General features: G+C 45.4%; 1 protein-coding gene across 5 annotated transcripts in view; it reads right to left on the bottom strand.

The window, feature by feature from the left end:
- The window catches only part of MTA3 (metastasis associated 1 family member 3), a 132,285-nt gene extending 105,259 nt beyond the window's left edge, over positions 1-27,026 (bottom strand). For all 5 annotated transcript variants that reach the window (XM_081185992.1, XM_081185993.1, XM_081185996.1 and 2 more), the window contains exons 1-3: positions 26,726-27,026; positions 16,584-16,651; positions 12,551-12,644 (exon numbers count right to left, since the gene is read on the bottom strand). In XM_081185992.1, the coding sequence (XP_081042118.1) occupies positions 12,551-12,644; positions 16,584-16,651; positions 26,726-27,011 (448 nt within the window). In that variant the 5' untranslated portion in view covers positions 27,012-27,026. The remainder of the gene's footprint in view (positions 1-12,550; positions 12,645-16,583; positions 16,652-26,725) is intronic.
- Between the last annotated feature and the right edge of the window lie 701 nt (positions 27,027-27,727).

The following is a 27,727-nucleotide window of genomic DNA, read 5'->3' as shown; positions in this document are numbered from 1 at the left end:
CTCCCCCTCTTTCTTCTTTTTTCCTTTTTCCTTCTGTGACGGAACTCCTACTTGGGGACTTCCCTGGCTCTTTTCTGGCCCAGGACCAGTCTGGATAGTTAGCCTTGGTGAAGATTTGACATTTTCACCCAAAAAAAGTTTCTGCTGAAAAGAGGCTGCATTTTAATGTTGTGTTTTAATCTTGTTTTTAAGTTGTATTTCAATCAATTTGTTTCATATTTGGTGTTAGCCGCCTTGGCTGGGGAGGGCGGGGTATAAATAAATTTATCATATTATAAAGGAAATCAGTTATATTTTGAAGGGGGCAATTCTACCTGGCATTTTAAGGCGAGTCTCAGAATTGTTAGGGACCAGAGGCCATTCACACACATCCCCTTGATGTACATAGCTCCAAACTATCCTAGCTTATTCCATTGATAAACCTGCCATCCATGAACATGTCAACAACTTTTTAGAAGCCCGTTTATACATAAAAACTCCAAACAGGTGACCATATCTTCTTAAATTCTAAGCCAAAACATGCAAAAGCTTTTTTGTTCACGATGAGTCCCTTTGCTTCACCATTTGTGCAAGCTGCAAGTAAATCAGATTGCTTATTACTAACCACTGTTTCCTGCAGGAATAGTCAGGGCATCTGCATCTCTTTGTATGAGTGCACCTTCAGGAGCAACAGCATAGAATCATAGGATTCACAGGGTTGGAAGGAATCCTGAGGATCATCTAAGTTCAACCCCCTTGCGATGCAGAAATCTCAATTAAAGCTTCCATGACAGGTGGCCATCCAACCTCTGCTTTAAAACCTCCAAGGAGAGTCCACCACCTCCCTAGCGAGTCTGTTCCACTGTCAAGTAGCTTTTACTGGGTCTCACCTACTCACTGCAACACATAGGTCAGGCCTATGTGGGCACACTGCAGATTCACTCTGCCCCTGCCCCAGTAAACAACAGAAATGCCACCATCAGAAGGTGTGGGATAGCACCGCCCTTTCACACCATTACCTGACTAGAACAAGCCAGTATTAAGACAACTTCAAATTACATCTTAATACCTTGTCTGGTTCCATCTCTGGTAACCATGGCTTCCCAGTTTGATCATAATGCGAAACTCTGGTTAATTAAGAGGCTTCCTGCTTTTGTAACTCACCATGAAACTCGAAGTCACAATCTTAACACCCTGGCAAACAGACAACAATTTTAATCAAGGATTTCTGCTTCGCTTTCTGATTTTAATCAACGGCTTGTGCTTGTTTGTTTTAATCAGATATATAGATCAAAGTTATTTAAAATCAAGCCACCTTGCTTTCTCTTTTACATTTGATACATTTCCAACTGGTAAACAGAAGAAAAGGGGAACCTTAAAGAACAGGAACTCAAAAGCAGCAAGCTGAAAGTTAAGTTGAACGTATACTTTTTATAAAAAAAAAGAAAACAGAAATACACAATCGTATTCTGCAAGTTACATGCAGGATCACAGGAAGATAAAGAAATAATAAATCACACAAGCATTCTGAGACAGCCATCTCACCGTTTAACAAATCAGTTATCAGAGTTCAATACTGAACTATGCCAAAGTTATCAATTTTCTAGTACAGTAATACTTCAGGTTGCGTTTTTTGGGGGGGTTACGGACCGGCAAAACCCAGAAGTACTGGAACGGGTTACTTCCGGGTTTCGGGGGTCACTCATGCGCAGAAGTGCTAGATTGCGCTTTGCGCATGCGCAGGTTGCGAATGCTGCGGGCTGCGAACGTGCATCCCGCACAGAGCGTCCACTGTATCCCTCAACATATACATCAACTCCTGGCAGTGGAGCATATACAGTGGTACCCCGCAAGACGAATGCCTCGCAAGGCGGAAAACCCGCAAGACGAAAGGGTTTTCTGTTTTGGAGGCGCTTCGCAAGACGAATTTCCCTATGGGCTTGCTTCGCAAGACGAAAGCCCATAGGGAAATCTCTGGGGACCTCTTTTAAATGCTGGTGGTGGGGAGCAAAGCCTTTCCCGCCCTCCGGCCTTCAGAAGAGGTCCAGGAAGGCCGGCGGGGGCCGAAAGGCTTTGCTTCCCACCGCCAGCATTTTAAAAGCAGTCCGGGATAGCAGGGAAGAGCTTCCCGCTATCGCAGACGGCTTTTGAAGGCAGGCGGGGGGAAGCAAAGACTTTCGACCCCCGCCCGCCTTCAGAAGAGGTCCAGGACCTCTTCTGAAGGCGGGCGGGGGGCGAAAGTCTTTGCTCCCCCCTGCCTGCCTTCCCGGGAGAGCTTTTGAAGGCAGGCGGGGGGCGAAAGTCTTTGCTCCCCCCTGCCTGCCTTCCCGGGAGAGCTTTTGAAGGCAGGCGGGGGGGCAAAGACTTTCGCCCCCCGCCCGCCTTCAGAAGAGGTCCAGGACCTCTTCTGAAGGCGGGCGGGGGGCGAAAGTCTTTGCTCCCCCCTGCCTGCCTTCCCGGACGGCTTTTGAAGGCAGGCGGGGGGGGGCAAAGACTTTCGCCCCCCGCCCGCCTTCAGAAGAGGTCCAGGACCTCTTCTGAAGGCGGGCGGGGGGCGAAAGTCTTTGCTCCCCCCTGCCTGCCTTCCCGGGAGAGCTTTTGAAGGCAGGCGGGGGGGGCAAAGACTTTGGCCCCCCGCCCGCCTTCAGAAGAGGTCCAGGACCTCTTCTGAAGGCGGGCGGGGGGCAAATGTCTTTGCTCCCCCCTGCCTGCCTTCCCGGGAGAGCTTTTGAAGGCAGGCGGGGGGGCAAAGACTTTCGCCCCCCGCCCGCCTTCAGAAGAGGTCCAGGACCTCTTCTGAAGGCGGGCGGGGGGCAAAAGTCTTTGCTCCCCCCTGCCTGCCTTCCCGGACGGCTTTTGAAGGCAGGCGGGGGGGCAAAGACTTTCGCCCCCCCGCCCACCTTCAGAAGAGGTCCAGGACCTCTTCTGAAGGCGGGTGGGGGGCGAAAGTCTTTGCTCCCCCCTGCCTGCCTTCCCGGGAGAGCTTTTGAAGGCAGGCGGGCGGGGGGCGAAAGTCTTTGTCCCCCCTGCCTGCCTTCCCAGGGCTTTTACATCGCCCCAGACAGCGGAGAAGTCCTCCGCTGTCCCGGGGTTTTTTAAAATGCTGGGGGTGGGAAGAAAAGCCCTTGTTCCCCCCCCCAGCCTTCAGAAGAGGTCGGGGGCCAGACTGTCCCCGGACCTGGTCTGAAGGCGGTTTCCATAAGAACGCATTAATTGATTTTCAATGCATTCCTATGGGAAACCGTGCATCGCAAGACGAAAAACTCGCAAGAAGAAAAAACTTGCGGAACGAATTAATTTCGTCTTGCGAGGCACCACTGTACAAGGTTCCTTACAAATTACAACTGGGAGAGGCTTCGAATTTTTCTGTGTGGCTGTTAGTGGGAAAGTGGCAATTTCTACAAAGAGATACAGCGAGAACCTGCCAAGCGCCATAAAAAATACAGCAGGAGTAACTGCTGAAGAGGAGAAAGGTTGCAGTAATGCTGCAACTAATTAGGTGTACACTATAAATCTAGAAAACTGGAGGATGTGCCGTGCCTCGTCACAATACCAGATTTGCATGAGTCAGGGTGTGGCAGGGGAGCAAACGAGAAGGTAGGTTTCACAACAGCAGCAGCCATAGGGAGGAATACTGAGATGCCAAGGAATGGCACGGCTCCTGCAGTTTTAAAATGCTTCTACCATCAACATAAATATAATCAGGGTGGTATAAACAATAAAAGACAAAGTAAAACTAATAATAAAAAAACAAGAAAGCCGCTCCCTCCAATGCAAAACTCAGGTGACGAGTGCCAACAGAAATGGTGCCGAAATAAGGTCACTGAAGGAGAGGAACTGCTATGGTTGGGGAAACTCTTGACATTGGCAGAAGTAGCAAAAAAAATATTTTCAAACATCTAAAGCGGTAACAACCCCACCCCCTTCCCCCAAAAACAGCCCAATGAAAAGTGAGAAATGCTCAGTGGCGGTGGAATATTGAGTATCAATTGGAAAAGGAAAATGGGAATGGAGGGTGGGAGTGGGGAGCAGGACACCTGGTTGAATACCTACAGATTATAGTATCCCAGATGACAGCATTTCTGACTGGCAGGAACCCTGCTTCTAGGAGATAACCCTGCTTCTAGGATACATTGCAAACATTTTGTTTTAGGCAGTACTTGTATGATAAAATTGGTCCAATCCACACATATATTTTAAGCACCTTTAAAATACACAGCTCCCCCCTCAAAGAATCCTGGGGACTATAGTTTACCCCTCACAGGGTTGCTATTCCCAGCACCCTTTGCAAACTACAGTTCCCATGATGCTTTGTGAGGTGCCATGTGCTTCAAATGCACTTTAAATTTCAGCACCCGGGATATTTTATAATTGCCCTTAAAGTGGCTTTCCTTTCAAAGCTCCTCTGTTTAACTTCAGAAGGAAAACAACGCTACACCAATATATTACAATTCATTACGAGGTTTAATACTATTAATCGTAGACAATTGGAACAAAGGTTTTTGGGCGGGTGGGGGTTTAACTACATGTATGAATTGCCAAACCGATGCCAGGATGCCTGTATTATCAAACAGCTGTTCTGTGAATTACCACTGGCAACTATGCAATTTTATCACCGCCTCTGAACTTTCCGCATTTAATTTCCCTCTAATCCAGTGGTCAGCAAACTTTTTCAGCAGGGGGCCAGTCCACTGTCCCTCAGACCTTGTGGGGGGCCAGACTATATTTTTTTTGGGGGGGGGATGAACGAATTCCTATGGCCCACAAATAACCCAGAGATGCATTTTAAATAAAAGGACACATTCTACTCATGTAAAACATGCTGATTCCTGGACCGTCTGCGGGCCAGATTTAGAAGGCGATTGGGCCGGATCCGGTCCCCAGGCCTTAGTTTGCCTACCCATGCTCTAATCTATTTACTACACACACACACTCATGAAATTCAGGGCAGTCCCTCAAAGTGCCACAAAACTTTTTGTTGCACAGACTTTGCCTGGGCATTGTCTGGGAGAGCAGTCTGGATTGCCAACCCATCTGGACCAGATACTTCTGCATGGCAAGAACATCTGACTCAGCCCTCGCTCTCCAATACCAACACAACAGCCAATACGAAATCTATAAAGGGATGAAAGTTCCAGGTGAAGAGTCAGCCAGTAAAGATAAAGGAAAAAGGAACTGCTGTGCGTATGCTTTCTTTTATGCTGAAAACGGTTAACAAGCCTTTGAATGCGGCTAGAATGTTATCATAAACTTTCTACTTTTTTTCCTAACTGCCAAACAAGCGTATAAATGCAGGGGGGAAACATATAGCCTACTCTGTTCAGACATTCTCTGGGGTGGATTGATAGCAGGCTGCATTTGCTTTTATGAGAAACCAAAGAAAAATACTAAGCTGGATCAACCTGAATTACTGAACACCTTGGGAGTTAAGTCAAGCTTAAAATTGCTTAAGTCTGCTAAGTAGCTTAAATCAACAAATCAAAAATAATACTCTGAGGTTTCAGACAGTGTTTTTTTTTTTCCCCTTGCCAGGCCTACCTGGAGATACTAGGTATTAAAACGACAACCCTTTGCATTCAAAGAATGTTCCCTTCCCTTAAAGCATCCCAGTTTTCTGTGAATATGTATTACAACCATTTCCACCACAGTTTATAGAGCCTTCATACTTGGAAGCATATGTTTGTCTTTTTCATGAGACTTAGATGGAAGTACATAAGTGATAATGAAAACAGTACATTTCAAAATTATTCGGTAGAATTTCTTAGAAGCTTATGCAGACTGGATAGAAGGCAAATTATCCCCTCTTAGCATTTTTCCTTTGCACAATATTTTGTCTCTCCCCCTTTTTAAAAGAGATATGTATGGGCAGAGGAGAGGGTGGGCATTCCATGGCACAAGTGTAAATCCTTGCACTCATGGGCCATGTTAGTTAGATACCACCTTTAAAACTACATGTCTCAACAACTGTGACACACTTGGGAGTGGCCGGGGGGTGGGGAGGCTTTTATTGTAAAAATCTTTGAAAACGTTTCAGTGCTATTGTTGGCATCCGTCTGTCTCAAGAGAGAATGGAGTGCACCTCTGGGGGTGGAGTCAAGCCACTGCGTTAGCAGCACTGAAGTGACCTCCCCAGGCATAAGCTTGAGCAGCGTGTATGGAGGTCCTCAGCTGCACAGAAGACAAGACTCCATCTCGGCCTCACTGATGTCGTCCAAAGGAAAGCAGAATAATATGTCTGGCACCAGCTTAGCTGCAGGAGTTGCCAGGAGGCGGCGTATAAGTCCTTAGGACTCCACTCTGGACTTGTGTAAGGTTCACACCTTAGCCTTTTCTTCTCCCAAAGATATCCCACAAAGCAGTGAAGGTTTAGGATCAAATTTTTCTTCTCCTTAATAGGCTATCGTCCCAGGTTGATGAGCCCCATCTGCCCCTCTATAGGACATGCAGAAACCACCTTCTTGACTGTTGGACCCACTATTGGTCTTGTTTGTGCAATCCATCAGAGTCTTTCTTCACATGCAGGGGAAGTCTCTAACTCACCAAGAGTTTGAAATCCATCGGCTATCCTCACCTAGTTCAGCTGGCGAATCTTAGCCATTCCTCCCAGTTAAGCAGAGGCAAATTTCTAATTTTCAGCTTCAAAAGCAGCTGAATTCCATTAGGTTGAAAACTTCAACCATTCAGCAAGCACAAAACGCCTGTGTGTTCTTAAAATGCTGCCACCTTCCCTTACTTCTTCATGACCTCATTAGCTTCCTGTGAGAATTGTATCTAAATTGCCTAGGTAAGGTCAGCCACGGACTGGGCATTATCTGCAGCCTATAAAACTGAACTTCATTACTGTGGCATGCTTGAACCTGCTCCCGCCTCCCAGCTTTCAGCTCTCACCCACTGTTAATTAGCTCTACAGCGACTCCCCACTTACCAACTTCTGTCCCCTCCTGTTCACCATAAAACAATGAAACAATTATGTATCTAATCCACCAAAAGCCAAGGAGGCCACCAAGCAGGTGCCCATCATTCCTAGACCTTCTCCAGATCAATAGCTCTCCTCCTCCCAACTACAGTTATCATTGCTGGGAGCCAGTGGTATCTATCAGAGGGAGAAAAGCCAAAACCAGCCAACTACATATTGTACCTGGTCCTATGCAACACTCTATGCAGCAAGAAACTGTATCCTGGATGCAGCCATGCCACACTGATTCCCTGAACCTCATTCCCTCTATTCAGTTCTACCAGGGACTGAAGATATTTGGTGGGAAGCAGCTACATGGTCTCTTGATTTTCACATAAAAATCAGGGCTGTTGCGCTTGGAGAACACTTTGCTACACCCCTTAGAGGCCCATTGTGACATGTTTCCACAACTCTATGAGGATGAAGTAACTCACCTTCAGCACCATATTGATGGGATAGTTACAGCAGCTTCTAATGAGGTGTCCAACACTATTAGTGGGATCAATTTCAGCTGACGTGGCCTGATGATACAAAGTGCTTGAAGTGACACACTCAACTATGTGCCTCTCTTGCGAGCAAGATATGACTGGTTGGGCACAAGGGGTGGTTTACATCTTGAGACCTGGTTACCACTGGTCCCACTCATCTGCCAGACAGGCCGGCTTAGGATAGGGGAGGTCAGGATCCTGTACCAGCTGCATTCTGTTCCCTGCCCCTGTTTTATGCCCTTGGTGTGTTTCCTGCTTCGGCTGCTTGTATAAGCTTGCTTTTCACTTTTCACCCTTCACCCCATCCCCTTACATTGCTTCCTTATTTGAATCATTGTTATTATTATTTTTACTGGTCACTCCCCTAAAAGCCTTACTGTTGAAAGTATGAGTTTATTTTTAAGATTGTCCTCTTTCCTCCTCCAGAAAGTTGGCTCAATGTCGTGGAAATGGAAATCCCCAAGGACGTGCTCTATGGGGAGCGGGCTTCAGGCACCAGGCCCATCGGCAGACCAACTCTTTGCTACAAAGAATGAGACATGCAAATAAGACACGAAGGCTGGCAACATTAACCTCGCCATGTGGGAATCCCTTGCGGACCACCTGAGTGCCTAGAGACAGGGTCAGGTCATGTATCCATAGGAAGATCCATTCTTCACAGGAAGAATGGCTGCTAGGAAGAATAGAGAAGACACACAATGGTGCATCTGCAGCAGCACAACTGGACGCCTTTGTCTGCCTCAGCTGCAACACAACAGGTCTCTCCTGTATCAGTCTCTACAGCTACAGCAGGTGCCGTACCTCTCTAACAGTTTGACTTCACCCCCAAAGGTGAACTCCTAAGACACACAGAATGCCAACAAAATATTAAAGGATTCCCAAGTTGGTTTAGAAAAGCTTTCAATCTCTTTATCTACCTTATTAGTGTCATCCCCTTCCTCCAAGGAGCTGAGGGCAATATGCATGAGACACTGATAGATTACAGTTCTCATCACCCCTGACCTTCAGGGATTCTAGCTGGACTGACAGGACCTCTGGAGGAACACAGGATCTCCAACCCCATGAGATGAATTCAGCTGAAAGGCACTGACTTGCCTGTAATATCCCTAGTTTCCTGTATGCATTTTGTAGGAAGATACTAAGAGTTCTCCCATGCCTTATAACTCTGAATAAAGACATGATAAATACAAAGCACTTCTACTGGAGCATGCAAAACTCTAGGTACAAAATGACACAAAGCTGGTAAACAGATGTATTTACACAGGGTGGAGGTCTGCAGAATAAAATCCCCTTTACAAGAGCTTTGCTTTCCCAAATCTCATTAATATATTAACAAGCCATTCACTAAAATAAGCCTATTGTGTGCTTATGACAATATAAAACTTTTGCTCTGTACTTAAAGAGCTGACACTAATCTGGTTAATGAGACGCTCATGAACAGGAGTCAACTACTAATTATACACTGTCATTCACAAAAGGGAGAAATGGCTATTATGTCAAGGAAAGGAACTCATTATTAGTGTTCCTTTATGTCCTCGCCCCCAGGGTGGGAGAGGCACAGCATGTCTTCCTCAAAATAAAACCAAATAAAGCAGAATTATTAGATGACCACCGTTAAAGAAACACTACAGAAGGTTTGTTTGTTCAATCTTCTGCTTATTTGTTTCAAGAAGTTCAGAGAAGCTCACATTAAACTGCTAGGCAGGCTTCGCTCCACTCTATCTCTGAATAACAGATGATAGGACATAACTATGACAAACAGCTATTGCATTTATGCTCTGCTCTTTAGCTTCCTAGAGGCATCTGCAAGGCCATGGCCAAAGTCAAAAAGAGGATGCTGAACTCAATGGAATTTTAGCCTCCTCTTGTGTTCAGGTACTCTGTGCTGTTAATTCCTTGTTATTCAGAGCTTAACGAAACGTCCAACACTTTTAAGCAGCTCAGGGGCTGAATCACAAGGAACTTATGACATTCCATTCCATTATTTGTTTACTTCTCCAGTTGTCTCCCAACCTTCTCAGAGACAGCAGTCAAATCCAAAGCATTGAGCAGGCTGACATCCACTCTGCTTTAACAATAGGCTTATTCACATGTTACACTGAACACAATATCCAAATGTACAAGTGTTTGTGTGGAAGAGTATACACTTGCTGATTTGTACAGCTCATATGTTGTGTACAAAGATTACACAGTGGTACCTCCGGTTGCGAACAGGATCCGTTCCGGAGGTCCGGCTGGATCCTGAGGTTTGCGCAACCGGAGAAGCGGTAGACCGCTTCTGCGCATGTGCACGTGGCAAAACACTTCCAGGTTTGCCACTTTCGCAACCTGAAGTTTACATTGCCCAAGTGTAACGTAAGCCAAGGTGCTACTGTACACTTGTTGAATGCACGATGTGAATACCCCTATTTTTAAGAGACTTGTCTGCTTTACACTAAGGTGAGCAGAAGGTAGATCAAACTCTAGTGGTAGCTCTCTGGGTTATTTGAAGTAGATCAGCAGTAGATCTGATTTCCAGTTGTTTAACAATAGCAACAATCTAACACCTGTATATAGTCTCTCTCATCCAGGTGTCTTTTGACATGTGCTTTGGCATCCCTGCTATCCTGTGTGCCTGTAGTCGCACTGCCTAGGCCAGGCATAGGCAAACTCGGCCCTACAGATGTTTTGGGACTACAACTCCCATGATCCCTAGCTAACAGGACCAGTGGTCAGAGATGATGGGAATTGTAGTCCCAAAACATCTGGAGGCACACTTAGGGATTAGGGATCCGCAGAGTCTTATCAGCTTGCGTAACAGACCTCAGCATTTTGGCTAATCTACTTTATTTACATGTAAACACACACGGAGCACTGCAACATAGTTCCTTCTCTCTCTAGCATCAGACAGCAAAGAGAAAATGAATAAAAGACAATAGTCCCACTTCACGGAACACAGTAACACAAACATCCTGTCTCCGTCACTTCCCACTCTGTGGAGTCAAAACATACACCGTCATGTGATAGACAACAATCCCATTGACTGCAACCATGGAGCAGGAATTCTAACAATCCCACCCCTTGATTCCTTTGGTTTGGGGCCGGTACATGTATCCATTGGGCTTTTAGTTGTTGCTTAAAGCTTGGATTTTGTTGTATTAAATTGCTGTAAATTGCACTTTAAACAAAAACCTTTGTGAGCCATGTTTGAAGCCTTTTTGGCAGCATCAAAATAATCTATAACCATAGAAAGAACAATCTGTGTTAGGTCTCTATACAAGGGATGGGCAAAATATCTGCTGGTAGATCTGATATTATTTCTTACTTTCAGTTGTTTAGTAATAGCAACAAAATAACTAAGCTCTTGCTCTAAATTATACTGCCAAAATGAAGCAATCTGGGGTGAACCAAGAAAGGATATTTATGTGCAAGACCAGTGAACTCCATTCAATTCTTTTGATTGGCTCCTTGGCTCAGAATTCTAAGCGTATTCCTTTTGCACCAGGTCAAGTTGGAAGATCTAAAGGTTGTAATAAAAAACTAAATGGATCCTACAAGATGGAAGTCTGTTGGTCTCTACTCTACAATGAATACACTGTGATAACTGTCTTTTCACCCATGATCTCATTAAATAATCTATGGCCTTTTAAACTGGGGGGGGGGGTATTATTTGTGTTTGTTACTATGGTATGTATTTCTATCTTTTTAATATTGCAAACCGCCCTGTCAGCCTTGGATGAAGGGTGGTATAGAAATTTAATAAATAATATAAAGAAATATAAACTAAATATTATATTATACCGTATTTTTCGCCCTATAGGACACACCTAGTTTTTTTGGGGGGGGATAAAGGAGAAAAAATTAATCCCCCCCCCAGCCGTGGCTTCAACGCGCCCCGCGCTCCGGGCAGCAGGCTGCTATCCGCAGCCTAGGGAGCCCTGCGGGAACTTCCGCGGGCTCCCCAGGCTTGCTGATAGCTTCCTGAAGCCTGGAGAGCGAGAGGGGTCAGTGCGCACCGACCCCTCTCGCTCTCCAAGCTTCAGCGAAAGCCTGCATTCGCCCCATAGGACGCACACAGATTTCCCCATCATTTTTGGAGGGGGGAAAGTGCATCCTATAGGGCGAAAAATACGGTATTTATATTAAATATAAATATAATATAAACTAACTAAATAATATAAAAACTGGGAAATAGCTTGATATGCTTGGGTGGGTGTTACAAAGCATTGGAAAAGGAAGAATAAGAAAGGAAGAATGAGGAAAGGGTGGAAATCAATATGGCATTTTGCCATGATGATTTCCAAAAACTTAGCATTATTTATGCATGAAATAATGAAGCCTTGTTGCAAAAGATAAAGAAACCGCAAACTACATTAAAGCTATCCCTCTTTGGCAGAATATCAAGATATAATTATTTTTTATTTATTTTTTGGCAGAGTGTCAAGTTCTAAACTTTCAGTTCTGCCTCAGCTAAATATCTTGCTCCTATCGTTACCAATTAGAACTGAGCGAAAACAATCGCTTCAATGGCATATACAAAAACAGAGTTCACACGGGCAACAAGAAACTACGGCTAAAGGTATTAACCTTCCAGGCGTAGACGTGGCGAGGGCTGCTTACCAAATCGTGAATTATGTCACTGCGTAGATAAATACAAAAGAAACATACAATATTGCTGAGCAAAGGCACACAGATATTCAGCCGTCAACTATTTCACCGATAAAAAGGAGGAAATACTACTTTTCAAATGGAAGGGCTATCGATTCAGCATAGCAGTTCACTAACAAAAGGGGGAATTTTTCTCTGACCCTACACAGCTCTCAGCAACCAGCGTTTCATCCTAAGAAATCCATTCTACAGGGTCCCCCAACACTTCAGAGCAGATTTTGCTGAGGGCCGCGGAGTATAGGAGTATTGGCAGAAATCGCTATCAGCAGCCTTCTTTCCAGAAGCAACAAAGCAAAGGGTGAAAGCTGAATTCCACCCTAGGGGTGTGAGTGAAGCTGTGCGGGAATGCAGGCGGGTGTGCACTTGAAATGCAACAGACTGTGGATAAACTGAATCTACATGAAGATGCACATTCCTGTACACGCACACAGAAAACTGCAGAATCCATGCAGTTTGTTTCTGAAGGAAACAATCTACTTACTTGCATGCTTGTCTGCAAGCATGATGAGGCTATTCGAGATGTCACGGCGTCTGTAAAAGCACACCACTTTTGCTTCGACATTGCCATTGGCGGTCTGCAAAAACAACACAACCCATTAATAAATCAATGTATCACAATTGTGGAACACATGGCCAGCAAAACTTGGCTATGAGAAAGCTATGGGAAATTTTTTTTAATAAACCTCCACGTCTGTCCCCCGGCCAAAGTTTATCTCCATCTTTTTTTATGGTTGAGCATGTGGCAGATTATCAGGCCAACCACTCCCATCCCTTAATCCTGGAATAGGAATCCTGGCACCCTCTAGATCAGCCTTTCTCAACCTGTGGGTCCCCAGATGTTGTTGAACTACAACTCCCATCACCCCTAGCTAGCAAGGCCAGAGCTCAAGGATGATGGGAGTTGTAGTCCAACAACATCTGGGGACCCACAGGTTGAGAACCACTGCTCTAGATGCTGTTAAGCCTACAACTCCCATCATCCCTGACCACTGGCCATTCTGGCTAAGAATAAGGGGAGTTGTAATCCCACAACATCTGAAGAGCTGAACGTTTCCCTACCTCCCACATTGCTGCATTCTCTGACTGGGCAGCGGTAAGAGCCAGTGTGGGAAGGAGATGCCACGCTACTGCTCGTCCAAGCTGGCTGCTCCATTTGGGGAATCAACAGTGAGGCACTTTTTCCACCTTTGGGTTAGAAGAGACCCCTGCCTGAAACCCTGGAGAGTCGCTACAAGGGTGAAGAAAAATCAATGATTTTTTTTTAAAAAAAATTAAAAACTCAGATTTTTTTTTATTTAAATCGGTTTTTTAAAATAAAGTGCTTTTGTGAGGGGGAAAAAAAAATTAAAGACAGTTTTCTATTTAAGTTACATTATAGTCCAAAAGATATTCATCAGGAAATAAGGATTTGTTTTAAGTTTTTCATGTGTGCTAAAACTCCGTCTAAGTTTTCTTAAAAAAACAACAACGTTTAACCACATTGGTTAACAAACATGGATACATATGCTAGAATGTTATCGCTTTAGTTAAATAAATTGTTTAAATTGTTATTAAGGAAATGGTTATTTTTCTCCTTCCAATAAAGTACAGCAGAAAAGTTGTCCAAATATAAACAGTTAACTTATTAAGCCTCACAATAATTTCATAATTATCTGTCTCTGTATTTCTAATGGTATAACCAAATCAGTATTTTTTTTATATAACTGTAAAAACTACTCCAAAAGTTCCCGCAAGGCTCCCTAGGCTGCAGATAGCAGCCTGCTTCCCGGAGCGCGGGGAGCGCTGAAGCAGAGCGCCCCGTGCTTCGGGCAGACATCGGGCAGCCCCACAAGCTCGGGGGACAGTGGGGAGGCGCAGCGCCGCCATCCCTCTGTTCCTCGACCTGGTTTGGAGGCTGGCACTGGGGAAAAGCGCGCTTCTCCCCAGCGCCAGCCCCACAAGCTCGGGGGACAGCGGGGAGGCGCAGCACCGCCATCCCGCTGTTCCCCGACCTGGTTTGGATTCCCCGACCTGGTTTTGGGGGGAAATAAAGGGAGGGACGAAAAATACGGTATATCAAATCCACCCTGGTCGCTACCAGTAAGAGGAGACAATACTAAACTTCAGAATGTGCATCCCATCAAAAGCAATGCAGCACGGATAAACAGCATCTACAGTAAGATGCACATTCCAGTGCATGTCAATAGCCTGACTCGGTATGAGTCAGTTGTCAAGGAAATAAAACAACAGTCTGACTTTTAGAAGACATCTGAAGGTAGCCCTGAATAGGGAAGTTTTTAAATGTTTGATGTTTTTACTGTGCTTAATGTGTTTGATTTGTGGAAGCCACCCAGAGTGCTAGGGGAAACCTAGTCAGATGGGCGGCATATAAATTACTACTACTATTGTTTTTGTTGTTATTATTATTATTAGGAAGCTTCCTTGGTTCCTAATGTTTGCTGGGCTCCAAGTCAGACTGCAACCCCATCAAAGAGTCACTCCTCACCAAAGCAAAAGTGGCTTGGTTCAAACCCCTGGGCATGTGCCAATCAATATGCAAGGCTCAGCTCAGGCAGTTACTAGGTGCAAGGCAGTCACCTGCTCTATCTGTGACCTGTGTGCTTAGCTAATCCTTGTCCTGCTCCACTCTGACATTCGTTCTCTTGACATCTGTCCTTTGCAGGCTCCCCCTATAATCACCTAGCTGTGGATTTCCATTGCGTGCTATATTCTCTACACACCTCCAGATTGTCTCCAGCAGGTTGCATCCTGCCCCCCATAGGATTCCAGCAGCCAGGAGAGGAGAAATACAAGTACTAAATCACAGTTCATCTAAACAAAGCCAAATGATCTATTAAGTGGCATGGGCTTACCGTATTTTTCGCTCTATAACACGCACCTGACCATAACACGCACATCGTTTTTAGAGGAGGAAAACAAGGGAAAAAATATTCTGAATGAAACAGTGGACGTATCATTTTTGTGCTTCATGCTGTGGCCACAGACATGTGATCTGATGGTGAATTTGGGGTGACCCAATGCAAAAATCCTGAGAATCCCTGTGGATCCATGCTTTGTAACCACGTTTTTGCACCATTGCAGCCCCAGGCAACAGTGGGTGCGTGATTTTTTTTGGGGGGGACAGGCTGTAGTCATGGACATGCTATGTGCTCTGATGGTGAATTTTGGCTGACCCAATGCAAAGATCCTGAGGATCCATGTGGACCCATACTTTTTAACCACGTTTTTGCACCATTGCAGCCCCAGGCAACAGTGGGTGCGTGATTTTTTGGGGGGGGGACAGGCTGTAGTCATGGACATGCTATGTGCTCTGATGGGGAATTTTGGCTGACCCAATGCAAAGATCCTGAGGATCCATGTGGATCCATGCTTTGTAACCACGTTTTTGCACCATTGCAGCCCCAGGCAACAGTGGGTGCGTGATTTTTTTTGGGGGGGGCAGGCTGTAGCCATGGACATGCTGTGTGCTCTGATGGTGAATTTGGGGTGACCCAATGCAAAGATCCTGAGGATCCATGTGGATCCATGCTTTGTAACCACATTTTAAGTGGGGAGGGAAGGAAAAACACAGAAGGCTAAGAATGCAGGAGAGGGCTATAACGTGAGGAAAGGAAGGCAAAAGTTTCCCCCCACCCACCCACACAAGCCAGCCAGCGTGTGCTCTCTCTCTCTCTCTCCCTCTTTAAATGGAAGAAAGCATATTTGAATGCTGTGTGTCTCCAAAAACAAAAAGCAGGAAGTCAAATCAGAATTTTTAGCCGAACCTGTAGTCTCTCTTCCCTTCACAAACATTGTTCCTCCGGAGCAGGGAGAGGATAGAAGGACGGACGCTCTGCTTTCCCTCTCTACTTGCCTGGAGGGGAGGGGCTTCCCCTGCTCTTTGTTCGGACGCTCTGCTTTCCCTCTCTACTTGCCTGGAGGGGAGGGGCTTTCCCTGCTCTTTGTTCGGACTCTCTGCTTTCCCTCTCTACTTGCCTGGAGGGGAGGGGCTTTCCCTGCTCTTTGTTCGGACGCTCTGCTTTCCCTCTCTACTTGCCTGGAGGGGAGGGGCTTCCCCTGCTCTTTGTTCCGTTTGAGCAAACACAGCAAGGAAACAGAGAGGGCGGGCAGTAAGACCCTGAGGCAGAATGCAGGAAAGCAGCCACTTCCTGTATCACGGAGCTCCCTTCTCCCTGAAGCGCGGTTTGATTTTTGCCTTATTTTTCGGCTCCAGGGACCACACATTCGCTCCATAACACGCACAGACATTTCCCCTTCCTTTTTAGGAGAAAAAATCTGCGTGTTATAGAGCGAAAAATACGGTATTTTTTTTCAGCTGTGGCACAGATTGAAGTATATTTCATTTTCTAAAATGCAGCCCTGAAAGAAAATCATTTCTTGACAAACTTCACTCAAGAGCTTGGGGGGGGGGGAGAATAACTTCCATATTTTATAAAAGAATTACACCTCTGCGTTCTACTGTGGAGGGCTTCAACTCTTTGTCAAGTGGCACAAAAGATTACATATTCATGTACCTTATTAAGTTCTTCTATTCGCCTGATCAGATATGGATTGCTTGAAGAGTTTTCAAAATAAACATAATCTGTAATGAAAAGGCGAAAATATATTTAGAGTTCTGCAGAAAACAGTATGAGAATAAATCTGAAAAATAAACCCAAGAGCTTCATGCTTAAAATCCAAGCATACATTGCCGTTATTTCTATGTTCACAGAGCCTTAAATCAAGGCTAACAAAATATGTGAGCTTATTATGTTTTAGATGCTTATAGCTCGTGAATAAATTCTCTTCTGCCTCTCCTAGGATGAACCAAGTGGAACCTCACTAACGATTCAGCCCCGCAAAGATTTATACAATGGCTTATATTTTACACAGTGGGAGATTCACATACAACACCAGTACTAGAAGAATTTCTTTTGTGCAATTGAAATGAATTAATCTGGTGCTAGAAAACCATTTGTGAATCACAGCTACAAAGTTAAGATGATGTATAAAACTTTCCACCAGATGGGACCCTTTTCCTAACCAGCCCACCCCAGAAAGTTAGCAACCCAAAAAATTAAAGTTAAGGCAGCATGAACTTATTACTAGAAGGATAGCAGCCATGCTGGTCTGTGGAAGCAAAAACAACAGTCTCATGGTTCATTCTCACGTTCTCTCTCTCTTGCTTGCTCTGTTGTTGTTGTTTTTTTTGGGGGGGGGATTGTGAACTAGAATGTAATCAAGACCTGAGTGCAACAGCCCTCTCCCCACCTGTGATTCCCAGCAGCTGTCATTCAAAGGTATGTTGCCTCTTGGCAGTGGAGATAGAAAACAACCATAAGGATAAGGAATCACTGATAGCCTTATCCTCAATTAATCTGTGTAATGCTTATTACAAAACATCATTTAAAGAGTTAACATTTCCGCAATACTATCATTCCATAACACAGCTTCTTTTAGTCAGCACTATTGTCTGAAATATTAACACAATGCACCCATATACCAATATTCTTCTGCTTCTTGCACGGCCTGCATTCACCCATCCCAAGTCAAATGAGACTCCACTTGTGTCTAAAGTCACAGAATTGTAGATCCTGAAGGGACCACAAGGGTCATCTAGTCCAGCGCCCTGCAATGCAGGAATCTTTTGCCCAAGGTGGGGCTCAAACCCATAACCCTGAGATTAAGAGCCTTGTGTTCTACCAACTGAGAGAATTCTGAAAAGCTCCAGAACAAGGGACTGTGTTGATCCCAACCAAAGCCTTTATCTCACTGCAGCATCTGTCCCGTAATATCCCAGCATGAGGCATGGCCAGGTTTAGAGGGAAAGACCATAGCTCAGTGGTAGAGCATCTGCTTTGCATGCAGAAGGTCGCAGGTTCAATCCCCAGTATCTCCAGCTAGAGCTGCAAAGGCTCCCTGCCAGAAACCCAGAGGAGCCACTGTCAGCCAGTGTAAATAGTACTGAGCTTGATGGACCAAACGGTCTGACTCAGCATAATAAGACAGCTTCCGACGTTCCTATGCACAACATCTGGTGCTCTGGTGAACTATGAACATTGCAGAAAACCACCAACAGCGCTGATTAAAACCAATCCAAATACTAAAATTCATGCAAGAAGCATCCATGTATGACTAGATGCACCTAGATGTCCAAAGAGTCATGAGCCAATGCTTACTACATTTAAAGCTTCAACCTATGCAAAGTTTTACTTCTAGATTATACATGCTGCACGTAATGCATAATTCTAGATTACCAGACTGAAAAGAGAGAAAGAAGCTAAAATCAAACATCTTGTGCTCTGCTAGAATTAGGAAATGACAGTTCACACAAGAAGAACAATTTCTCAATTTCTGGTCACACCCCATGTGTCTCTAAATAATCTTTAAGTAGTTAGACAGTAGGAAAATGAACACTGTTTCTGTAGGACCAACACAGACAATAAAAAGTAATACTCAAGAGATTGAACCCCAAAGAGTGGAAAGCAAATGCAATGTTTAACCTGGTCATTTACTATCAGTGTCAACAAAGGAGTGTGCAGGACAGCAAGGGAGAGTTGAAAACCCAAACAATTTCCTTATCCATCGTGACTCATGCAAGATGTCTGAAGGAAGTAGACTTAGCCACGGCCGTTGCAAGCGACTTCCTGCATTTTTCCAAACCATTGCACCAGGGAAGACTTTTAGGTCTGAAAATTTAAGAAATGGTCATGACCCCCTAGGAGGAACATCACGCTGATTGGACAACTCATAATCTGAATAATAATACAGTGGTACCTCGGGTTAAGAACTTAATTTGTTCTGGAGGTCTGTTAACCTGAAACTGTTCTTAACCTGAAGCACCACTTTAGCTAATGGGGCCTCCTGCTGCCACTGCACAATTTCTGTACTCATCCTGAAGCAAAGTTCTTAACCCAAGGTACTATTTCTGGATTAGCGGAGTCTGTAACCTGAAACGTATGTAACCTAAAGCATATGTAACTTGAGGTACCACTGTAATCAGGTTGTGCAAGACTTTAACTAGACTTCAGCAGGAATGTAGGCCAGGCATAGGCAAACTCTGGCCCTTCAGATGTCTGGGACTACAATTCCCATCATCACTGACCAGTGGTCCTGTTAGCTAGGGATGATGGGAATTGTAGTCCCAAACATCTGGGGGGGCGGAGTTTGCCTATGCCTGATGTAGGCAGTGGGGACACACCCCAAGCTGTGTGATGGAGCAGTGCCACTGCAGCTTATCTGGATGGCATTGGCCTGGATAGGGAGCTGTGCAGGTAGACCAGAAGAGTGCTGGCTCCACTGGTGCATTTGTGTAGCCTTGCCAAATGCCATCTAGGTAAGCTATAGCAGCACTGATGTTGGGAGTGTGGCTTGGCCCCACTAAACTACTGAACTTCTATGAATGTTCATTCGGAAGCATATCCAATTATATCCAGTAAAACTTATTCCGGAGTTAAACGTACACAGCACTGAACTTATAGAACTTATAGGAATGCAGGACCTAAATAACTAAATACAGTGGTGCCCCGCAAGACGAATGCCTCGCAAGACGAAAAACCCGCTAGACGAAAGGGTTTTCCATTTTTCGATGCGCTTCGCAAGACGAATTTCCCTATGGGCTTGCTTTGCAAGACGAAAACGTCTTGCGAGTCTTGCGATTTTTTTCGCTTTCCCTCCCCCCTTTTTCTAAGCCGCTAAGCCGCTAATAGCCTTTTAGCCGCTAAGCCGCTAAGCCTTTAATAGCCGCTAAACCGCTAATAGCGCTAATCCGCTAAGCCGCTAATAGGGTTGCTTAGCAAGACGAAAAAAACCGCTAGACGAAGAGACTCGCGGAACGGATTATTTTCGTCTTGCGAGGCACCACTGTAAATTAGAGAAGCGAGCTTGTTGATACACCCAGAACTGACAGGCGGCAGCTCTCCAAAGTCTCAGACAGAATAATAATAATAATAATAATAATAATAATAATAATAATAATAATAATAATAATAAATAATTTTATTTATATTCCGCCCTCCCCAGCCGAAGCCGGGCTCAGGGCGGCTAACAACAATCAAATAATCAAACGGTCAAATACTCACACAATCTAAAAATATTTCATTATAAAAATTAATTAAATCAAATTGATGGCAACCAATTAAGCAAAATTCTGTGCAGGTTGCCAGAGGAGGGAGTCAGGCTGCCCCTGACCAAAGGCCTGGCGGAACAACTCTGTCTTGCAGGCCCTGCGGAAAGATGTCAGGAACCTTTTCATGCCACCAAGCTGCTCAATCCGGAGACTTTCTATATGCATAGTGAGTGCTCTACCTGTGAGCACTTTGGTCAGTGAGTGAAATAAATAGATTCATTCTACCTGTGAGCCTTGGTCCTACTTCTGAGGAGTGTCCCTTGCTCTCGGGACTTCTCATACCAAAAACAAGAAGCTGCAGCTCATAGGCCACACGCAGCCCTCATTTAATGCAAAAACATGGTAGCAGAGCAGTGGTGTTGAGCAATTCCACCCCACCCCTCAGCCTGCCAAATGCTTCATTTTTCCCTGTAAAATGTTCAGTTTCAAGACAAATTAGATCACTCTCTAGGGAGTTTTCTAACACAAACTGGAAGTTTATCCTGGTGCAGATCAGTCTAACTTGCATAGAAACTATTTTCAAGGCAGAATGAAAATTTGCTGATGGAAATTACACTATAAAAATATGCCCAATTTGCATAAGAAAATTTCCCAGAAAACCTCTATTACTGTGGAAGAGAAAGACAGAAAGTGCACTACGCAACCCTAAAAATTTCGACCTCCACCCTCGCTTTGTTCCAGCTTCACCCGCCAGTGGCTGCAGCACCAAAACGACTTCCCTTATGAGTCAACTATCCATTGTAGAAAAAGGTTCCCCATCACCGTCCTCCTATTTATTTATTTATTTTATTTGTTTATTGTGTTTATATACCACCCTTTATCCAAGGATCACAGAGTGATCAGTCATAGACCTACAAGGCTGAGCAGCAGTCTACATCTCCTTTCCATTTTATTTCTTTCTTAAGATTTATGTGCCATTTGATTGTAGATAAAAACCTCAAAGCGGTTCACAAAAAACACACACAATACTTTCACTAGAAAAAAATCACAACCGTAGCTTGAAACACATGAAACATTTTACACTTTCTTCCTACAAGAGAGAGGACTGATACAAGGCACAAGAGAGGATGAGTAACGGAGGAATATTATTTAAACAAAGCCAGCGTGAACATCACCAGTCCCATATTACGGTTAGAAAAGACAAGGGTAGAAGGGCTGAGATTAAAGAGAGTTCTTGCTCAAGGCCATCTACTGAGTTCGTGGCTAAGCGCAGATGTTTTCAAAGACCATTGCCAGGGTAACCAACATTTTGCTCTGCAGGTGTCGTTCAGATAACAGCTCTCATCAGTCTCAGCCAGCATGGCCATTGGCCAGGAATGATAGGAACTGGAGTCCAACAACAGAGGGAACCACATTGGCTAACCCTGTACTATGCTATGGCAGCTCAATGATGAGATGAAGAAAATAGGACTGATGAGATTTAAAATATAGGACTAAACTAAAGAAATTTTAGCTGATTAAAAGTACAAGTTTTTGTTAATTGAATGCACTGGTTTCATATGCATGCACGTAAAAACAGTGGTTCTGAAACAAGACAACTTTCTTTGTTTCAAGATGATGCATGCATTTGTTGTAGCGGGTGTATTAACTTAAGAGAGGCATTCCCTCCTGCATGAGAGAAAAGGGAGACTGCTTCTTTAAAGACGGTACTGACGATCTGCAGCTTTTAAAGTTTTTTATTTAAAAGATATATATCTCAGTATCTCTCTATCTGTATAAGATAGAAATATATGTTCAACAGGTCCATCTCTAAATTGAAATGCAGCCTTATCATTCTTATTATTACATTTATATCCCACCTTTCGTCCAAAAAGAGCTCAAGGGGGCATACATGGTTTGCCGCTGCATCTCAACAACCATGCCAGGTAGGTTAAGCTAAGAGCCAGTGGCTGGCCGAAGGCTATCCAGTGACTGAGTGAAGACTTGAAACCTGGTTCCCAAGGTTCTAGTTCAACCTCTAACCCCTACACTGCACTACCTACAAACCCTTCCATACATGCCTTGAAATACTGAAACAATTGCACACCATCCTACTTGCAGACGTTTTCAAACTTGACCCGTTTCTTCACACATACTAGCATTTACAGGGAAGTATAATTGTGCATCCCCTAAAGATCCATCTACTTCCTAGATTGACAATGTGTTTATTGTATGCGTGTTAAGTCCCACTTGTTTTCAGGTGAAGCGTGTAGAGCACAGGTAGGGAATAGGGCAATTCTCCAGATGTTGCCAGGCTCAAACTCCCATCAACTCCAAACAGCATGGCCAATGCTTAGGGATGATGAAGAGTCAACATCCAACATCTGGAGGGCCACAGATTACCTAGCCCTTGTGTAGAAAACTGCAGTATCTGACTCATTTCGCTGAATAAATGCTCCCCTTTGAAAGTTAAGGAACATTTGCCATTTCAGCCTTATGGGACAGAGAAGACAACACACTTTTGCAAGAATGAAAGTAAGAAAACAAGTTTGCTTGCGGAGGAAGTTCATTAATTAATCGTTAAGAGAATGGCTGAGATGCTCACAATTAGGTCAGGGTAACAACTCCAGTTCCTTGCTCCTGCTGGCGAGGAATGCAAAGGTGCAATTAAGCAATTGCCCAGAGCAAGATAAAATTACCCCACAGGTGAGCTGGTAAGTGGCCATGCCTCCGCCTTTCTCCTAAGATTTCACTTTCCCACACCATAAAGAAGATTGTAGCATGATTGCAGGTCTCCTGGCACTAGAAAACATGAAAAATGCAGCTGCAATAGTATTGCAAGTTTTCTTACAACACAGGAGAAAGGACATGCAGATTATTATATTCCCTCTATTGGAAAGAGCCTCACAGAACTACTGCAACCACCCATCCAATTTCTCCTGGTGTGGAAGGGCCAGGAAAGACATGATATGCTTTGCCAAGTCAAAAGCAACTAAAATAATACATGTTAACAGGTAGCATCTTCCCTTACGTCACTCGACCCCTCAGGCTGAGAATTAAGAGGCAGGGCATTCCTAACATTATCTAAGGCACCTGTGGCTAAGGAGAGCTAATGTGGTGTAGTGGTTAGAGTATTTGACTAGGACCTAGGAGACCAGGGTTCAAATCCTGACTTAAGCCATGAAGCTTACTGAGTGACCTTGGATCATTCGCTGTCTTTCTCAGCCTAACCTACCTCATATGGTAAGATGTCACTTGGTCAAACTGAATCTTTAAAGAGCAATGATGCTGTAAAGACAGGGTAGTTTTTCTGAGATTCATGAATAAGGGGCATTTGTACAAAAATATAAAATGTCTGTGCAACTCAAGCCAATAGTTAATTTCTTAGCTGGTGGAATCTCAAGGCTAAAACGCCTATACCTAATTCCTAGTTTTGCCTTTCCATCCCTCTATTGAGCTCCAGGTATTTTTTGTCTGTTTCTTTGATTTTCGGCAGGGTTCAGGAACCTGGTGCGCTTATCCGGAGTCTTTTTGCCTTCTTAAAAAAAAAAAAAAAAACAGAGTGGGTGGAGTGGGCAGGGTGACTCCATAGTGTCACAAGAGCCTGCCAACCGGCACTGCCAGCTTCCACAGGAAACAGGAAAAACTCGTTCCTCAATGTAGTTTTCCTAGGAAGACTGCACATCTAACACAAAAAGAGTGGCACACCACTCAAGCTATGTATGTTTCAGCTCATCCTTGGAATCATGTGTGGCAGGCTTCTCTGAATTATTTACTACTTATTATTATTATTATTATTATTATTATTATTATTATTATTATTATTATTATTATTATTATTATTCTGGGGGACATGCCTAGTCTTCACAAAGCACTGGTGATGTACTAAATCAGAGTCCAGGATGTAGCACTTCAGGCTGCAGGTGGAACTCCAATGACTGAATGCTAGAAAGGCCAACAATGGGGTCAAAAGTATCCATGGATTTTCCCTTCTGGAAGAATAAGCAGAGGGTCAAGTGTTTCAGTGTTTGTTGCAGTGCTATAAGGATGTAGTTCCCTTCAACCTGACCCTAAACTTCCTCATAGCCCTCCACTCCCTTATTTTTCTTCCTCAGAAGAAGGAAAAGTCTTGTCTCTTTGTTCCTGTCTTCTCTGCTGGACTTCAGCACTCCAGCCTTCAAGCACAGGCTGCCCTCTGTCCTTCTCCATTTCGGTTCTCCCTCAGCACAGTTCTTTTTTATGCAGAATTCCCAGCAACTCAAGTCTGGGAAACCCTGATCTAAAGGGCCAAAGTTTCCACTCAACTGCTATGCACCTTCTTCCAAACAAACAGTCGTCTTATCCAGGTTATTAACCTTTATTATTGGAATACTCTTTATGCTGATACCTTAAATCACGGAGAGGAAACCTGTGGCCTGCCAGGTATTTCTTGACTACAACTCCCATCATCTCTGACCACTGATGCTGATGGGAGTTGGCATCACTTACGGCCACAGGTTCCTCACTTCTGTTTTAAATAAATAGTGTTAGGGAGAAAGGTTCTAGGGGGTCTTCCAGACAACCTGTTTATCGAGCATTCATCCAGATTTGTTTGCACAAAATCCATGTGGAGGTTATACATCACTGTTGAGCTCTTTTTTAGCAAAGTTGTTGAACTTTTTTTAAGGGAAATCACCAAAACTGACACTGCTGACAACATACGTTTGGATTTTCCCAAACACTTTTAGTGATTTCCGCCCAGACACTGCTTCCGACTGTAGTATTCCAGATTATGTCTGGGAAATTCTGGACGAATGGCAACCCTATGATACAATGCCACTATTTCCGGTGCATTTTCCCCAACACTATTCTTTCTATAAAAATACTTGCAATTATTATTATTATTTGTATTTTCTTGGCCATAAGCACCAAATCCACTTTAATTGCACATCCTAAATTTGCCAGTACTCACTTATTGGTATCTAGACTTGCCAGTACTGTACTTACAAAATGGTGACAGTCTGGCATGTTATCTCCCTGACATGTTAGCTTTCTGTGGGGGAATACTCTGGTGTTCTATTCCCATCACTTGTGCCCAAATCTGCACTTCCTCACAGCAACAAAATGCTCCTCAATGAGCAAATTCTGAGAACCAGGCCTTAAAAGTTGGTTCACCCAAGCAGACATTATTCTCTCACACACAGCTGTGTGTGCACAGCTATGTAGAGGAAAGTGACCCTCCCATTTAAATGGTCATTTCAGATTAGAGTTTCTCCACACCCAAGTTGCCCAATCACACAGAGAAAATGAGTGCCGCCATTTTGAATGAATTGGCACTTAAGAAGCAGATTCCTCTAGTATTACCCTTTGGGGTTCAAAATCATATCAAAAGTGCATCAGGTCCAGCATCCCACTTCCAGAAAAAGGCCACCTAGATGCTCCTAGGAAACCCACAAATACACTGTTACTGATATGCAACTTCTGAGCCCGGCTTCGGCTGGGGAGGGCGGGATATAAATAAATAACAATTATTATTGTTCTGTGCACAGGATTTTCCATTGAGGTATTATGATCAATGACCATTTATACTGAACCCTTTTTAAACCATCACCAGTGTCAGGCCAGCTTCAGGTTTGGGGCTACCCTAGGGAGGGAGTGCCTCTCTGAGGGCTCACCTCATGCCCTCACCACTGCCAATACTGCCCATTCACCTTCCCACTCCCAAACTGGTGTGATGCCAACCCCTGACACCACCTCCTGCGGCAGCGAATCCCAGAGGTTAACTACGCTCTGTGCGGAAAAAGCAATTGCTACTGCCATCTAATTTAACTGGGGACAGGGCCACTGTCTCCCCAGTTTCAGTTATAACGAAAAGGAGAATTCTCTCCCTATCCAGTCTCCATCCTTTTACACACCAGTTATCCTTTTTTTCCTATCCACTCCACTTGCTTTGGAGCAGCCCCACTGGATCCCATGGGACAAAGGAGAGGCCTGCGACCTTGTGCCAATTTTCACATGAGAGCAAACATGGAGGGGGGCACGCTGAGGACCACGCTGAACTGGCTGGGGGGGGTGAACCCCAGAACACGTGATGTCAGAATAGGGGGTGCGCCCTGCGTCTCCCTCGCCCCTGAAAGAGTCCCCACACACCAGGGGCGAAGGGAGAGATTTCTTCTAGCCAGAGGGGGTCGGGGAGGCCTCGGAAGCTCCCCCCCTTCCATTAATGGGGAAGGGAGGGAGAGTTGGGCCGGCTCCCCTCGGGGAAGCGCAGAGACTGCCATTCCCGGGGAGCGCGGTTGTCCCGCCGCTTTCCCGGGGAAGAGAGGCCGCGGGGGCTTCTCCTCCAAATTCCACCTCCCTGGCCAGGTGGGCCGCAGCCTCCCTCGTGGGAAGGCATCCGGAGGAGGAGGAGGCTGGGTTCCCCGCGGGGGGCGGGTGCTGCGCCAGACTCGGCTCCGCTCAACACGCCCCTTCGCTCCGGCCCGGCCGAGAGCCGGCCCCGCACTCCTTCTCCCCGCGAGGCCGCACTCCTTCGCCCCACGGGACCCCGGCGCCAAGCCCTCCCTCCTGCTCCTCCTCGGCGTCCAAGGACAAACCCGGGAGCCGAGGGGGCGCGCTGCGCTGAGGACCCCCCGCGCCAGCCCCACATACCTCCCACTCGGTACATGTTGGCCGCCATGTCTGCGCTCTCTCTGCGCCCTCCTCCTCCTCCTCTGCTGCCGCCGACGCCGGGCTGGGGAAGGGGAGGAGCGCCCAGCCCTCTCCGCTGCTGCTTGCCGCCGCCGGCGCTGCTGCCTCTGCCCTTGACGCCACCTACGCCGGGCACCACAACAGGGTGCCAGGCGGCTCCGCCGCTTCCTCGGCCCTCTCGCTCGGCGGTGGGGGAAGGGAGCGGAGGGAGGAAGCCGCGGGAAGCTGAAGGGTTAAGGCCGAGCATCCGGGCCCGCCTCGCTGGGCAGGGCGGAGAGCGCAGTTGGCTGCGAGCGGGCGACGCCGAGAGCGCACAGCCCACGCCGACGTGCGTGTGCGCCCAAGGCCCAGGAGAGAAAGGGTTAAAAAGTTCCCTCGGGTGGGTCTGTCTCCGGGGCTGGGGGAGGAAGGGATCCAGTTGGGGGTGGCTCAGGAGTAGGTGCCCCTTTTGGGTACGTGGTCCTTTTGCGCGCGCGCGCCTAGCAGGGACAGGTGGATGTTTTGCCTGCGTGGGGGGTGGGAGACGCAGGTGCATTCTGCAAAATGGGGCGCAGGGCGCTGGCATTGGGGTGCAGTGTTTAGGAGAGCGTGGGGCGGGAGCTCCTGCTTCAGATTTTCATGTTGGCCATCATACCTCGCTCAATACATGCAATTGCAAAAATACAAATAAATGCGCGCGTTTGCACCATAATTGTGTTTACTAAGACCACGTTGGTCTTGATTGTTTGCCATAGAACACACCCTACTATGATGAGTTTGTGAGTGCTAGACCTCTATAAGCCAGTGGGTGTTAGTACTTTTTTTATTTAAAAAAATGCATTGTTCAGTAAACATTAGGCATACATTTTTCCATCCTATCAAATCTAATACAGACTTCCAAACCTATCTTTCGTTAACATCCTATTACAAATTCCTTAGTTTGCTACATCTCCATTGATTTTCTGTTTTTTTCTCCTTGTATTC

The sequence above is a fragment of the Podarcis bocagei genome (genome assembly GCF_964188305.1).
Source record: "Podarcis bocagei genome assembly, chromosome: 3".
Taxonomy (NCBI): Eukaryota; Metazoa; Chordata; class Lepidosauria; order Squamata; family Lacertidae; genus Podarcis; species Podarcis bocagei.
The sequence above is the reverse complement of the archived record's forward strand: the minus strand, read 5'-3'. Positions and strand labels throughout refer to the sequence as shown.